The sequence below is a fragment of the Haliotis rubra genome, unplaced genomic scaffold (genome assembly GCF_003918875.1).
Source record: "Haliotis rubra isolate DU_JTF1 unplaced genomic scaffold, ASM391887v1 Scf128, whole genome shotgun sequence".
Classification (NCBI taxonomy): domain Eukaryota; kingdom Metazoa; phylum Mollusca; class Gastropoda; order Lepetellida; family Haliotidae; genus Haliotis; species Haliotis rubra.
The window spans coordinates 1813137-1828326 of record NW_025765203.1 but is presented as its reverse complement, the minus strand read 5'-3'; the positions used below and the strand labels follow the sequence as shown (position 1 = coordinate 1828326).

General features: G+C 38.7%; 1 protein-coding gene across 1 annotated transcript in view; it reads right to left on the bottom strand.

The window, feature by feature from the left end:
* Nucleotides 1–507: 507 nt before the first annotated feature.
* Nucleotides 508–15190, bottom strand: part of LOC124266809 (diacylglycerol kinase delta-like) — a 171532-nt gene continuing 156849 nt past the window's right edge. Inside the window, 9 exon segments of the mRNA XM_046701614.1 lie at nt 508–7244; nt 7774–7913; nt 9871–9991; nt 10496–10612; nt 11568–11672; nt 12852–12881; nt 13224–13335; nt 13911–14050; nt 14344–14478. Of these exon segments, the coding sequence (XP_046557570.1) occupies nt 7134–7244; nt 7774–7913; nt 9871–9991; nt 10496–10612; nt 11568–11672; nt 12852–12881; nt 13224–13335; nt 13911–14050; nt 14344–14478 (1011 nt within the window). The 3' untranslated portion in view covers nt 508–7133.

Below are 15190 nucleotides of genomic sequence, written 5' to 3'. Positions count from 1 at the left end.
GATGTTACTAAGATTTTGACAGTTGTGTCAAAGCATGTTTGCGATAAGTCCCCAAAATGACACTTTTGTTGTAAACCACAAGCAGAGGTTTTTGATACTTTAGGGATGTTCCAGAAATGTTGCAGCTAGTGGCATAGAAATGGGCACCACACATTGTACGTACCCATATGGTACAAAGTCTTCTTTAACCACCTTTTATGGGAAGTAATTATGATTGCATCGGAGGTTTGAAGAAACATTGCAAAGAGTTGCTTCTGTTTTTGCAAATACAACAATGTCCACAAGAAGTGTTGCTAAGCAGACAAGACGTATTTGCTCCAGTAAGCGAGGGATGCTCTCTGGTGTGATGACTTGCCCATACATTGTCTGGATTCAATTTTTCCAGTGGACTGACAACTGTTTTCAATGACAACACTTTGGCATACCAGTGTCACTTCAGGGCCTTGAAAGCACTTGAACCTCATCTGGGAGAGCTATGGTGGCTGGTACACAAATAACACAAGTCAGTTTTTGTGATAAGGGATTTTCACTTTATTGTTTTCTTTCAAAAATAAGAAGTTGTACCTATCACATGTAAGTTTCACGCAGACACTAGGAAGAAAGATTGAGATAAGACAAAATATCTGTAAGGTTATATTGGCAATTGTGCTCCATGTAATATTTGATTTATACTCATTTTTTCCCTGACCTCAAGGTCCAGGGAAAAGTTCAGTAATACAAATGTTTTTCTCTTATTTAAGCTCTTGTGACTACACTCCCACTAAGAGGTTTGAGTGAGTGTGCATTTGTGGTTTGATCACATTTCACATGGCCATCCCTTGAGTTGACTAATGCATTTTCCAAAATACCCTTCAACAATTACAGTTGTCAGGAGAATAGTGTTGAACAGATTTTTGACTGATAAAGCATGTACACTGAGACTCCAAATTCCTGAGGAAGCAAATATAGTCCCTTGGTCACTAATCCCTCTAAAACGAATTCAATGGAGGCACAGCAACTGGAATGTAAGAAGTCCTCAAGGGAGACAACTCTTTTTGGCTAACATTTCCTAACCTCTCTAATTCATGTTTCCTCTTGCATTTGATTTTAGAATATTAGCCAAGAAAAGCTGTTTTCCCCCCTATGTTGGAAGATTAAGTCACAGAGTGTTGGTAATACGTTCGTTGGTAGGTAGATAGTTACTAGAATTTCACAGCAATAACAAAAAAAGATACATTAACATGAAGACGAGTGTCCAAAATTTGGGATGTTTTTGTGGGGGAGAGGGGGAGAACTTTGTGAAAGTGAACATGTAGATATTTTTCATTTTGTTGATTGTATCTTGTGAACATCAATATGGAATTTCATCAAGCACATGAAACAATATGTGACAGCTAAAAGAATATAAAAATATAAAAGACATTAGAAAATTTGATATGAAATGTTACAGTGTGATGATGAACAGCTGTCTAAAGTGAGTTGTAACACTTGTCCATGTTTGGGGCCAATGGTCACACATCTGGGGCCCAAAGCATGGACATATATCACAAGATATTTGTACCCCTACAGTGAAAGATGTATACTGTAAGGCACACCAACAGTCCACAAACACTAACAAGGTTAAAGCTGTATTTTCTGAAGTAATGGCCAGTAGCATTGTTTATCTCACCTGAAGCTTCTCACTATGAGACCTAAATCTGCATTTCACATTTTCTTATTTCTAATATTCAAAGATTGTATAACATTTTCTTCTTCCAAAAATATTTCAGTATTAAGTAACATTACTATAGGACAGAGAAATAGACAATTTTTACCACACTGCTTTGACATTTACTCTTTAAGTTACAAAGAGATTTTTTTCTAATAAGGTGTACATTATTTAGAAAATATATTCAGAGGGGACAATTTCTAAAACATCTAAAAGCTGGTGAAAATGTCTAGTGTGAAGCCATTTAACATTTTGACATGGGCAGTATAAAAAACAACATTGGCAGACAATATGGAAGCAGAGGAAACACTAGTTACCATAGGAACACTGATGCATCATGGGATGCGTCACAAGGTGATATCACAGAAGATAACCCTGACTTCCACTGACAAAATGTTCCAGAATTCTCTTCCCAGTCTCCAGGAAACCACTATGTAGAAACTTCTCACCCAATCAAACAACAGCTCCAACTTCATTGCAAATAAGTGGTAATACCTTTCCATATCACTCCTAGATTTTCAGATTAACTTCTCTTAATTTTAAGCCATACCACTTACACACAAGTCCCAACTTAGAACTATTTTATTGAAACTGTCAGTAACTCTTTGACATTGCGCCCTGCTATTGGTCCCAACCCTAGCTTCCTGGAATGGAGAGTTCAATACTAGGACCAGTTTGTCCCTGGTGCCAAGGACGAGTAGTGTGTTGATTCTCGAGGATCAAGAAGACAGTATCACGCTGGGCAATCTTAATGGAAACTGAAATTCTTTCTATTGCAATTTCAAAACTTAAATTGTTTGGCTATTTTGCAAATTTCTATTTCATTCACAAGTCAAAGGTTTAAAAAAACAAAGTCAGGTCCAATAAATTAGTACATAAAAAGTACTTCTTCAAACAGCCAAGACTACAAATACCTCTGTAGTTCATGAGCTTCACACTGTACAGTCTATCAAAACTGCAGGTTGGAAAGTTCTCTTCAGTCACTAGTGGGTTGAAGATGGCACATTGTCGTGAGAGACCGTAGTAAATGAAATTTAATTATCAAAGCATATGAGGCACTTGGGATCAGGGCAATGGAAAAACCAAAACAATATTTTTTAAACTAGGTCTCGGTCTACAAAACGTTTGTAGCACTAGGAACTTCATTTCACCATAGTTTAAATCATTTCACAGCACTACAGACACTTCGTGGGTTGGTCCTTGCAGTAAGTAACGGAATAATGATCTATGGGAAACATCGAGACCGCTCTTTAATCTTCGAATAACCCAACACTTCACGAATCGAGAATATTAGGCTAACAGTGGTTTGAAATCTCACACAAAAGTCAACTATAAAGTTACCCTCAGCAATACTGCCTTCTCAAGAACATCAAGTTCAAAAGATTCAAGCCATGCAAAAATAGAGTTCTATACATCAGAAAATATATACACTTGATGCCCATCGTGGGCTATAGTGAAGAAAGAGCCAGTTCACCTTACAAAACTGTTTCGATAATGTGTCAATTCATTTCATGTTATTTGGCACCAGATGATAATTGTTAATCTTACTATCAGTGTCTCAAAGGGTTTCAGAGTGATAGTAATAATATTTCAATGCATTATTGACAATTTACCGAGTCAGCTCTGGAAAACAAACTGGTTTGTAATAAATAATCGTGCCATTTGAATCCTTGCTCATCTGTCCTGTCAAGTATAGTCATCTCATCATCACAATAAACCCTGTGATTTTCCACCAGCTGAAGTTGAATGATGTTTTAATTATAAATGTTTGTGTTGGTTAAACTGTAAACTAGCTCCCGTTATACTCTTGTACAAGGTAGATCAATCAACACACTGGTTCTCTTAGGATCTCTTAGTTACATGTGAACATACTACCCTGATACAGATTCTCTCTTTGTGTTAGTAAAACTGTGAATTATTTTTATTTTATGTAAGGAAAACTGAAATATTTCTATTCTGATACAATTCTGAAACAAAACACTTTTAATCCTCTAGTCTTAACAATGTATCACTTCTTGACAAAATATTGTTTTACTCACTTTCATTCAAGTCAAGAAATCAGATAAGACAGCTGTGTCTCCAACTTCCAGTTAGGGCCCTTCCAGCAATCTAGCCAAGTAGACTATCATAACAATTGTAATTACTGCCTTATTGAGAAGGTGCCATTTCGTCATCAAAAAATGTCTTCAATAATTTATATAAATGTACAAGAAATACATTTAATAAAGAACAAATTTTGAAATGTTCAAAGAAAAACATCATCCAGCTTCACACAGCATATCTTCTTAACAGTTACTTGTATAAAAACAGCTAGATAGTATCAAATATCAGCAATATAGAAAATGTGTGTGTTTGCACAAAAAGTCACCATTAAGATATGACGGTATTCGAAGGTACAAAACGTGGAAAATATATACAAAACTTTGAAGATGCTATCGTGATGAGTCCTCAGACTCGAAAATGTAGTATGAAAACTGTAACAGTTACAACATGTACGGCGTACAAGCCGTTTTATACCAACAACTTCAACATCCAATACAGGGTAGTGTACAACAAAAATAACCACAATCATAATTACATAACACTTATCTAATGGGAGGGAGCCCACGTAGATTGCACCGTCTTGAAAACAAATGAATATACATGTGGTAGCCAATGTTCCACAGTCATAGAGCTCAGTCTGAACACAACACACCTCAAACACTGTCTACATGTTGAACATTCTTTCTATAAAATGGCATATCAAAATGTTGAAACTAGTAATATGTATCAAATCTAGAAAATAGAACATGTTGAAATCTACAAATTGAAACAGGTTGAATCTGAAAGCTAAACTTCTTCCTAGACAAGAGACACGTCCAATGTAGTATCTAGAAATCAGGTACATCCTCTTTAGAGCCTGGAACGTCTTGCAAGAAATGCAACTGTGCTACATAAAATGCTGTGTTACATTGTAAATAAAATGTCACAAACGAAACCTGAAATAAAGAATGCTAGTTCAGAAATCTGAGTAGTTCCAGGCAGTCTTGAAGGACAAGAAACGGGAGGAACATAAGAGCACATCAGGGCACAGGGACTAGATTCTTCGTTGACATTTTGTCAAGTAGAATTTCGCTAGGTTGAAACTGTCCATTAAGATACCAATCTGACCAGTATATGCATCTCAAAAGAAATGAAAAAATACCTAATTATATAGTTAATCTGTCATGGTACATAATATGCTCTTCTTTATCAAAATGTATCAATTGATTTCGAAATTGGGGTGTCCTTATATTTGTACTCATCAACTATTCAACTCTATCACGTGTCTGTTTGATGTCTAGCTATACCATAAATCATTGATTTGATTGATTTTGGAAATTAAAAAAACTCTGGTTTATACAAAGAATCCAGGTATGGTTTCAGTATATCATTTCAGCAGCACGTGTTCTGACTAAAATGTCAAAAAGTACCCCATAAATCTGACCTGTGTTAATCTACATTAAAGTTAGCTTGTGTTTGAACTGAACTATAACCTGCATTTAAAAATATTTGAAACCTGACATCAACTGAGCTCACATCTAGAGGAAACAAAGTCTGACTTAATGACGCGATGAAGGAAATGATTACTCTTCATCTGATAATTCCATAACTACATGTGGTTATCATATGAGATTCATACCAGCCAGGAACATAGTACCTCGTTCCAGACAGCAATATTAGTGCAAAGACCATTTTAACCAACACACCTCAACACTGACACATAATCATTGGAATCGAAAGTCTTTAGCGGAAAAGGACCAGTATGTCCCTTTCCCACGATGATCTTAGCGCTAAGACCATCATCACTCCTACACATTATCACTGCCATTATTGTTGGAGTCACAAGATCATTTCGTGGAATAAGGACCAGAGTGTCCACAGTAATCTTAGCGCTAAAATCGCCACTCTCATAACTTAACATAGCCATACAATAATAATATTACTACGATGATCGTAACATCCATACCCAAACATAAATATAGGGTTCAGAGTAGCGCTAAGACGATGCATACTCCCATACCTAACACAAACCTACAATGCTCAAATCATTATCTGGAGTATAAGGTCAAGGCCAGGGATCTGTTCAACAGCACTATCGGAAGTCAATGTTAATGGATGGGAGTTACGACTGTCTTAGAGCTAAATTCATTTCGTAAACATGGGCCTATGTTGGCTCTTTGGTCATACAGAGACTTTCATACAGACCGGCTGTACAATACGAAACTCTCGCTACACCTAAACAATACAAAATATACAAAATAGGAATGAAAGATACGTTCAATGCTATCTTACAAATAAAATATAAGACGAATGTTCCTGTTTGAAAACATTTGTATCTTGGCAGAATAAATAACTTAAAGCCATTTAGAACATATAGAAAGTGAAAACAATCTAAACCACTTTTCACACTCTCTGCAATGAATCACTTGAAACATTTGTACTGAAACGTCACGCCAGTAACATGCTTATCATAAGTACAAAATATAAACTTTTGCCTCTGAATTGAAAACATAACAGTCTTTCGGACATCATTTTTTTGTGAAAAGGATAAATTATAGATAAATAGATAAACCAATACTGGGTAGGCATGTTATGTATTTGATTGTGGTGACAGTGCCACTGAAGGGGGCAGGCTAGCTGCAAGTTGTATAACCATGGAAAAACAAGTTTATATGGCCCTATTATGAAGGCTTTATGAAAGCAATGATGCACAGAAGGGAAATAACATTCCCTCAATAACACAAATATCAGCATAAACAAAATTATAACAGCACTATGTTCTATACTCTTGCCTTGTCAGTACAGCAAGATAGGAGGGAGTTTGTACAATATGTTAAAACAAAAAACCGAAACATTTTCCAGCTTACCTATTAAATAAATACATACCAATTTAATGAAAATGATGGTCACATGATGGTGGAATAAACCATTTTTTCAGATATTAATTAAATTAATAAAATTAATTTTTCAAGAACAACAGTTCAGCTTCCAGTGTCTGAAAATGTTTTCTCAGGTCGATTTCCCTATTGAATTCCTTGTGTAACGACAAGCGAATGACCTCACCATAGTAACAGAGGATGGCAGGTGACCCGGACAATACACACATGCGTGAAATTGTGTCGACAAGCTTTCACCTTGCACGAACAAAACAGTAATGCAGTTAGGAACAGTTCCTGGAAATATAACACTGAAACATAGCTGTGGTCCCAGGTGTTATCACGTAACAATGTCATACATCGTCACACCAACATCGACGATGTCCGATGACGTCATCGGATGTCATCTCACCCTGTCACCCAGATGGTCCATGTCATCAGGTCGAGTGATCCTGATGCAGCACTGCAGTCAGTCCCACAGAGCAGCTTCAGCAGCGACGCCACTGTCAGTAGGACATCGCAGCATCGGCTGCAGCGGCAGCTAAATGTCAGGAGGTGGAGGTCTTCTCAGCTCGCTCCAGCGCCAGCTCTCTGTTCAGCAGCTCCTTGATGCCTTGCTGGATTCTCTTCAAGTGTCCCACCTTCGTCACCCCGAGGTCCTGGACACGTTAATAATGGTCACTGGTTAAAGCATGTAACTATTCCCAAGACAGTTATTTTGGAAACCCATATTAATTCTAAATGTCCAAGTGAATGTCTGTGTGTATGTTACTACACTTGGTTCAGATATTGACAAGCTCTCCTCATTCACACAGTATTATAGAGGCACATTGGCTTATCATTCTTTGTCTTTCACACAATTTGTTGTGTCTGTAAATAATCGAATCTGGACAAGACAATTCAGGGATAAACGATACGAACATCGATATATGCTTCTTACGTCCTTGCCCAGAACCTGTGAAGATCCAGTTAGAATTGGTCTTCAGTAACCCATGCTGACTTAAGTAACACATGTCATTGTATCCCAATTGAGTACAATGATGTTCATGCTGTTGATCACTGGATTGTCTGGTCCAGACTCGATTATTTACAGACCGCTATCATATAACTGGAAAGTTGCTGAATGTGACATTAAACAACAAACTACCTAGTCACAAGACAGTACAATGTAATAAACATGATACTGACCTTGAGATCTCTCCGCTCCAAGTTGAGGAGCTCCGACCCGCGGATCTCATGGCTGATGAAGGAGTCTCGGTACTCCCCTAGTGAGAGTTTCTCCAGCCAGACTCCGACTTCCTCAGGGGTCCAGCCTCGAACCTCAAACCCTGGGGACAAATACACACCATCAGCCCGCAGGAAAATATTTATTACTTTCTCTTCCTCATCTGCTTCACTACCAAACCCTGGGGAAAATACACACTGTCAGCCCACAATAAAATATTTTACTTTTTCATACCCACCTGCAATACTACTGACTACAACTAGTATTATTTCATCATCCCACGTGATCTTATTATATAATACTTGCTAGAGCTGACAAGAATGCAAATAAACAGTTTATAATGTGTTCATATATCTCAACAACACTATATATTTATACATGAACGGCATTTGTTCCTTACAAATTTTCACACAGATTTCATCAGACGTTCTAAAACCTTGATCATAAATGTTACCACTTGGAAAGATCAAAGGATGATGTCAATCAATTAATCGATTCCTTTTTTACACATGTGTGTCCTGTTTATGACTGAGGATGAATATGATTATACATCAGGCAAATATTATACTGAAAAAGACCAAGATTATTTACTAGAATTGTGTTGACTACACAAATATTTTACCATGCACATCTCAGAATAATATATACTAATGATTTCTCCGGGTGCAGACAAAGAAAATCACAATATATACCACCAAAACATGCTAAAGAAAACCTTAGTCTTTCATATTACTGTAGTCTAACCACAGTGATGTGAAAGAATCAAAGCATCTTTGGAGTTTTGAATGTTTGCACGTGATTCCTGCTTCACAAAACCACATACAAAGACAAATAAAAAACCCAACAAAAACAAAAAATACAATGAAGTCTGACTGATACTTTCAAGAGAACAGGATTCAGTGTCAACATCATGACCCCATTCATCACAACAAGCAACATCACAATGTTCTATGGTTAAGGATAATTTAGGTGAGGTGAGGTGAAATTGGGTTTAACATCGTGCTTGAGAATATTTCGCTCATATGACGACGTGCATGCGTGTGTATGTGTATGTGCGGCTGCTTGTACTAGCCCAGACTGAAGCTGGTTGTATAGTGCTAGCCCACTGAGATACCATGCCGCAGTGAAATATGAATACCCCACTCAGACACATTATACTGTGCCAGGCAGACAGGGACTAACAAGTACCATATTTTAACGTCTTTTGGTATGACACGGACGGGGATCGAACCCGCGACCTTCCGCTCTCCGGGCGGACGCTCTAACCACTACAACACGGAGGCGGTCGGAGACTAAAGGATGCCAAATGGTGCCGCTCACTGTTGATTGGATAACAGGCATGTGTCATGTTTCGGCATCAACGCGGCATGTTGAGTCATGAGGCAAGAAAGGTCTGTTCTCGATCAGTTATCTTCAATTATCCGGGAACATCATATCACCATTTTATCAGTCATGTTGAAATTAGTGGGTTACTAGGGTCCTCGAGATTCGATGACTTAGTTTTCAAATTTAGCCACTCCTAATATGTTTCACAATAATATTAGGACACAGGTCACTTAAATGTCAAGATAAATTTCAAACAATGATATGAGTAATGCCCTGAACCCATTTTCTTCCATAGCTTTGTTAGGGAAGCAGCATCATAACGCATCTTCAGTTACTCTCCCATACAAGTGAGTGGAAGCATCTTTCTGACTCGAAATAAAGCAACAGAAAGTGAGAGAGACAATAACTTTTAGCAATATTCCAGCAATATCAAGGCGGCAGACACCAGAAATGGGCTTCACACATTGTACCCATGTGGGGAACCAAACCCGGGTCTTCGGCATGACGAGCGAACGCTTTAACCACAATGCTACCACACCGCCCAAAGCAACAGAAATGAATGGTAAATGATAGAAGCTTGAAGACATAGCACTCTTGATGCCTAACCACTAACTAATTAACAACGCAATTAGAACATCCAAAAACAACAATAACAACCACAATATTCAAACAAAAACCACATTTCATGCCAAAGACGTCCAAACTGACATTGACACAAGAGAGATAACTCTCACCTGGAGGGAGACTACTCCGGCCTCCTTTCTCCTTTTCCTTCCCCTTTCCCTTCAACTTGCTGTACACCTTGCTGAACTTGCCACCATGTTTGTGGCGCTTATGCTGTTCTATCATCTGCACCTATAAGCAATGTATCTATGGTTACGGCCTACCGGTCATATTTCCATGTTCCACATGACCAAGTGATTTGAAACACAAAAATAACCAACCATTTGCAATCCAACTCTCTGGCACACAGTTTCCAGGGACTCTCATTTGCATAATCTAGGCTTCTTTCAACTCTTATCCACAGAAGATATTTTATTGTACAGGAAATTCATACTGAGTAAAATAAGTCTACAGAACAAAATATTACTAGCATGAGTACAGAGACAGCTAAAAGCTTGCTACCAAGTTCTACTTTTTACTACAGAACTGCCATCACACTATCCCTTATTCCCTATGAAGTGATCAGAATGTGACCAGTAACACCCATTATTTCAGCCTATAAAAGCATTGTACAGAGGCCAGAAATAATTTTGGAGTTTGGATAAGAAGATAGAGATAGAAATTTGTCCCCAAATCAATTTGTTCCATAGAAGAACTATGTTTTGTGTTAGGAGGAACTACTTTCGGCATACTCACTTCCTCTGGTGTCTGTGTATACTGGCCCACGCCACTGATGTTGGCCACCTTCTTCATCTCCACCTCCAGTGTGGCCAGGCACATGCTAAGCTTCTCCTCGATGTCGTGCCAGAGGTGCTGCAACAGCATCGAAATGCTTTAGTCAGTCACTGCACTGCACGTGGGCATTATGGTATTCTGGTGATTCATCATGACTTCATATTTATAATTATTTTTCATTAAATACAGATATTAGTGAGCGACTGAGTTAGTTCTAATACTACTTGACCCGTGAAGATCTGGGTTAGAACTGGTCTTTTGTAACCCATGCTTGTCATAAGAGCCGACTAACGATTTGGGTGGTCAGGCTCGCGGACTTAGTTGACACATGTCATTGAATCCCAATTGTGTAGATCGATGCTCATGCTGTTGCTCACTGGACTGTCCGGTCCAGACTTGATCATTTACTGACCGAGGCCATATAGCTGGAATATTGCTGAGTGTGGCATTAAACAACAGACCAACCAACCAATTAATACTACTGGTTATGTCATGGCTTGTTAGCTGGTAGTGGGAGGAAAGGCCCCCGAAACAAAAACAGGCCTCAGAAGTTAAACACTTTGGTGAAACCCACGAGTACAGGGATGGTACTGACAAACCTGGAAAGGGCATGCCAGGATTCGAACCCAGGATTTCTGGCACATCTAAGGGATGAAAGTGTGCACTGTGAAAGACTGACTGACTGAGTTTGGTTTTACGCCGCTTTTAGCAATATTCCAGCAACATCACGGCAGGGGACACCAGAAATGGGCTTCACACATTGTACCCATATGGGGATTCAAACCCGGGTCTTCGACGTGACAAGCCAACGCTTTAACCATTAGGCTAAGCCACCGCCCCTCACAGTGAAAGAAGGAGAGACAGAATACTTAGGGGTATTAGGAGAAATCTCGTGAGAGGAATATCAGTAGAGAGGGCATGAGAGTGTCAGTCAATAGAGGAGAGGTAGAGAGAATGTCAGTAGAGAAGGAGAGAGAGAAAGGTTTTCAATTGAGAGAGGGAGTGAAAGTGTTCAGAAGAAATGACCGCTTACAACATTGGACATGGCAGGAGCTTTGTCCGAGAGGAACAGGCTTGCTTCGTTGTAAAGGAGTTTAACGCTGTGTAGCAGGTCGGACACTTGACTCCGTAGTGTGGGCTGAAACAAGGACGGTCATCTTACATACAACACAAATCAGAGCTACAAGCATGTGGATATCTCCTTAGCAGCAAACACGACAGCCGCAAACATGATGTAAAGGATAAAATACAACTCCAAGGTCTTGGTCGGGATTGTAAAACCCTCGAGCAGCAGGGACGGAGCTTGTAAAACCAAGGGCTTACAAAACCTAGGTTATGAAATGGTCAACATTTAACCTGATATGAGGTTTCGAAACGTGTACTTCAAAACCTGGGTTTAGAAATGATCGGTGCAAAGTCACGACAGAGGTCTACCTGATTCTGGAAGGAACCTACTGTACTGCAGAGAAAATCGGAGATAGGTTTATAAAACAGTACCCAGCAGGTGTAAACAGTACAAGCTGTAACGTTTGATGATGACAGACACAGATCAGGTAAACCGTAGTTGATGTTGTACCCATCAGCGTCAACTCGGTTCAAATCTAAATCAACGCAGCCAGAACTATGGCATTGGCAACTGTTTCATTTCAATAAATGTGTTTGAATCTGGCACCACGAAACCATAGTCTAGTCTTACTAGTTAATATGTTCACCAGTAGTGACATGCATTCAGCAATGAATATCCACCCAGCTATTTTCACCATCTAAGATAGTTTTCACCAGATACATTTTTCCTGCAGGCCCTTCAATCCCATTACACCACAGAGGTAAAAAGGATCACTGATACCATTACTAGGTGCTGATTTTACAAACTGTACTCTATAATCTCAATCATTCAATACACAAATAACACCGTGCCACTCAAATATTCTCTGAATGACAAGCAAATTATCACAAAATATCAACTAGTCACGACATTCTTGTTAAGCATTATAAACAACTGAAATGCTAGAACATGCAGATCCAAACATAACTGCTGTTAGGACATAATCACATTTCAAATGTTAATTAAATTAAAACAGGGACTTGCATGCACAATAATATAAAATCAAGAATAAAATCTAAATTTGGAGGCATCTGAAATAACTGAAAGAAAGCTACAAACAATCTATGGTGCACTTATACAAGCAATAATTAAATTAAATTAATCAACACGAAACGGATAAAATAAAATTTCCTAAAAACTTGGGGGTGAATTAATGACACAGAAATCAAATGGCAAACTCTACAAGATAACAATACTACTAGTGACACAAACCTGGTAGGTCTCAGGCTCCGAAGACTCAAGCTGATGTGGGAGAAAAAAATTGAAATCATTTTAAATTTTTTTTCTGTGTTTTACCAAATTTGAATTTTTAACACACCTTTGCCCACTCATCTGTGGAACCTGTAGAAGCTCACCTCACCCATCCATGACTGTATTTAAACAATAAAGTCTAATTTTTTATCCATAAAAACCCATCTGACATCTAACAGTCATAAAAAGTCAATTAATTGGGATCAATAGATAAATTTGGAAACAATTGTGAAAACCACATAATGGAAATGTCAATCCACAGTTTTTGATCACTTCTCTCTGAGCACTGTCCTGAACTACTGCCTTACTGAAGAGAAAGTAACAGATAATCACCTCGGGAAGTTTTCCTGAAGGGTACAGACGATCCAAACAAGACGACGCTTGTTGGGCAAGGGGAAATAACTCTTGTTCTATTGTACTGTGACTTCGGGCAGCTACCTTCACACTGAAAGAAAAAAACAACTTCTTTCAGCAACAGAAATCAGAACTTAGCTATGTCAGCAATTTCCATAAGGTTATAGTACATTTACTGGAGAGCCTGGTAAACAGGCCAGTGTCTTGCAGGGATGAGAATGAAGTTTTGAGAAAAACTCTGAAAACTAGCCGGGGGCAAAATCAATGCCAAATTATACAGATTTAGACGATTCACAAAAATGACCCTTGGCCTTATGAAATTCCCGGAATTAAGCGGATCCGCAGAAAATTCTTATCCCTGGTCTTGGAATGTCCTCCTCCCATGAAGATCTGAGTCACAACTGGTCTTCAGCCAACCAGGTTTATCTTTAATGGCAACTAATCAAATCAGTTTGTCGGGATTACTGACTTGGACGTACACGTCATTGTATCCCTACTGCATCCACCAAATGCTCATTATTTCGATCACTGGATTGTCTAGTCAAGACTTGATTATTTACCGACCACAACCGTACAGCTTTGATACAGCTCGGTGCTGCATTTGACAACAAACAAACATGACCACCATGAGTCAATGCTTATTGTATTGTTTTATCCCCTTCTTACCATCGTATGAGCGACGCTGCTGCCTCCACAAAGTTAAGCAATATGTGAGCTTCATCTTCTGACAAAGGTGCTGGCTGTGGACTGATTGACCGGTCTATCTTCTGCTTCTCGGACCACGATTTTAACACATTCTCGAAAGTCTGTAACACAAATATTGTATTACCAACAGATAGAAACCACAAGTTGAAAAGCCACATTAATGGATAAGCATTTACAACACTTGAATTCTATGAAAAACAATTATGAGACAATACAGGCAATGAAATATAACAATCAAAATCAATAATTTCTTGGCATCATCTGTAGATGAAGGTTAGGCCCAAATTGTTACAACCAAACCATGAAGTTAGATCACAAGGGTGAAACGTCATTATCAAATGAAGCCAAGACTTGTTCTATTTCTTAAATCCAGACGGGTGCCTCATCAACTGACCCTGTCTCTTGTGAGCATCTGGGCTCGATTCTTGTGTACGATGCGGATGAAGCCGGGAGGCTGTGTCCATGCCTCCCCATCTACCTGCACAGGTACGCCCTCGTCCCCCAGGATGGTGATCTTCACAGTCCGACACTGCAACACCAACATCCACTATACATACTCACAAGTCACCCAGTTATGAATCTCAAGCTAGATAACTTGTTCTAGCATCTGCACTTAATGGCTCAATTTCACACATCTTCAACAATATTTTGGCCTCTATGATACATAATGGGGCATATGCACTCACTTTAGCTTTCTGTTGATGCAATAAAAAACTTATTATCACTTACGACTTGATAATTGAAACTTTGGGGAGAACAATACCAAACAGAGAACATTTGCCATATATGGAATGTAAACAATTGCTGCGTACATCGAAAACTGGCACACACAGTGTTGTCGGTGTTTGCCGAACTGGTTTCAGTCACAAGTTGCATGTATGTTTTTGCACCAGACACAAGCGTCATTTGTCTAGGGCTGAGTTCTGTCTCCAAAGGAGCTCTAGGATATTCGTAAAGAGCACTCCAAGGGATATAACTCTATGGGGTTAACTTGAAATAATGTTCGGTAAGGGGCGCAAGAGTCGATTTAATGCATGCTGCATTAATTCATTCAAACTTTTTAATTTAATATTGTAACCTAAATAAGTAATCTTTTTTAAATAAATTATTTGGTAGCTTCCCTGAGGGCTGATAGTTAGTACTATTGAGAGAAATGCATTATTTATTTTTAGAAAATTGTGGTGTGAAATAGTGCCTTGAAAAGTTTTTTGAACGACAAATGAATTCCAAATGTCAACTGT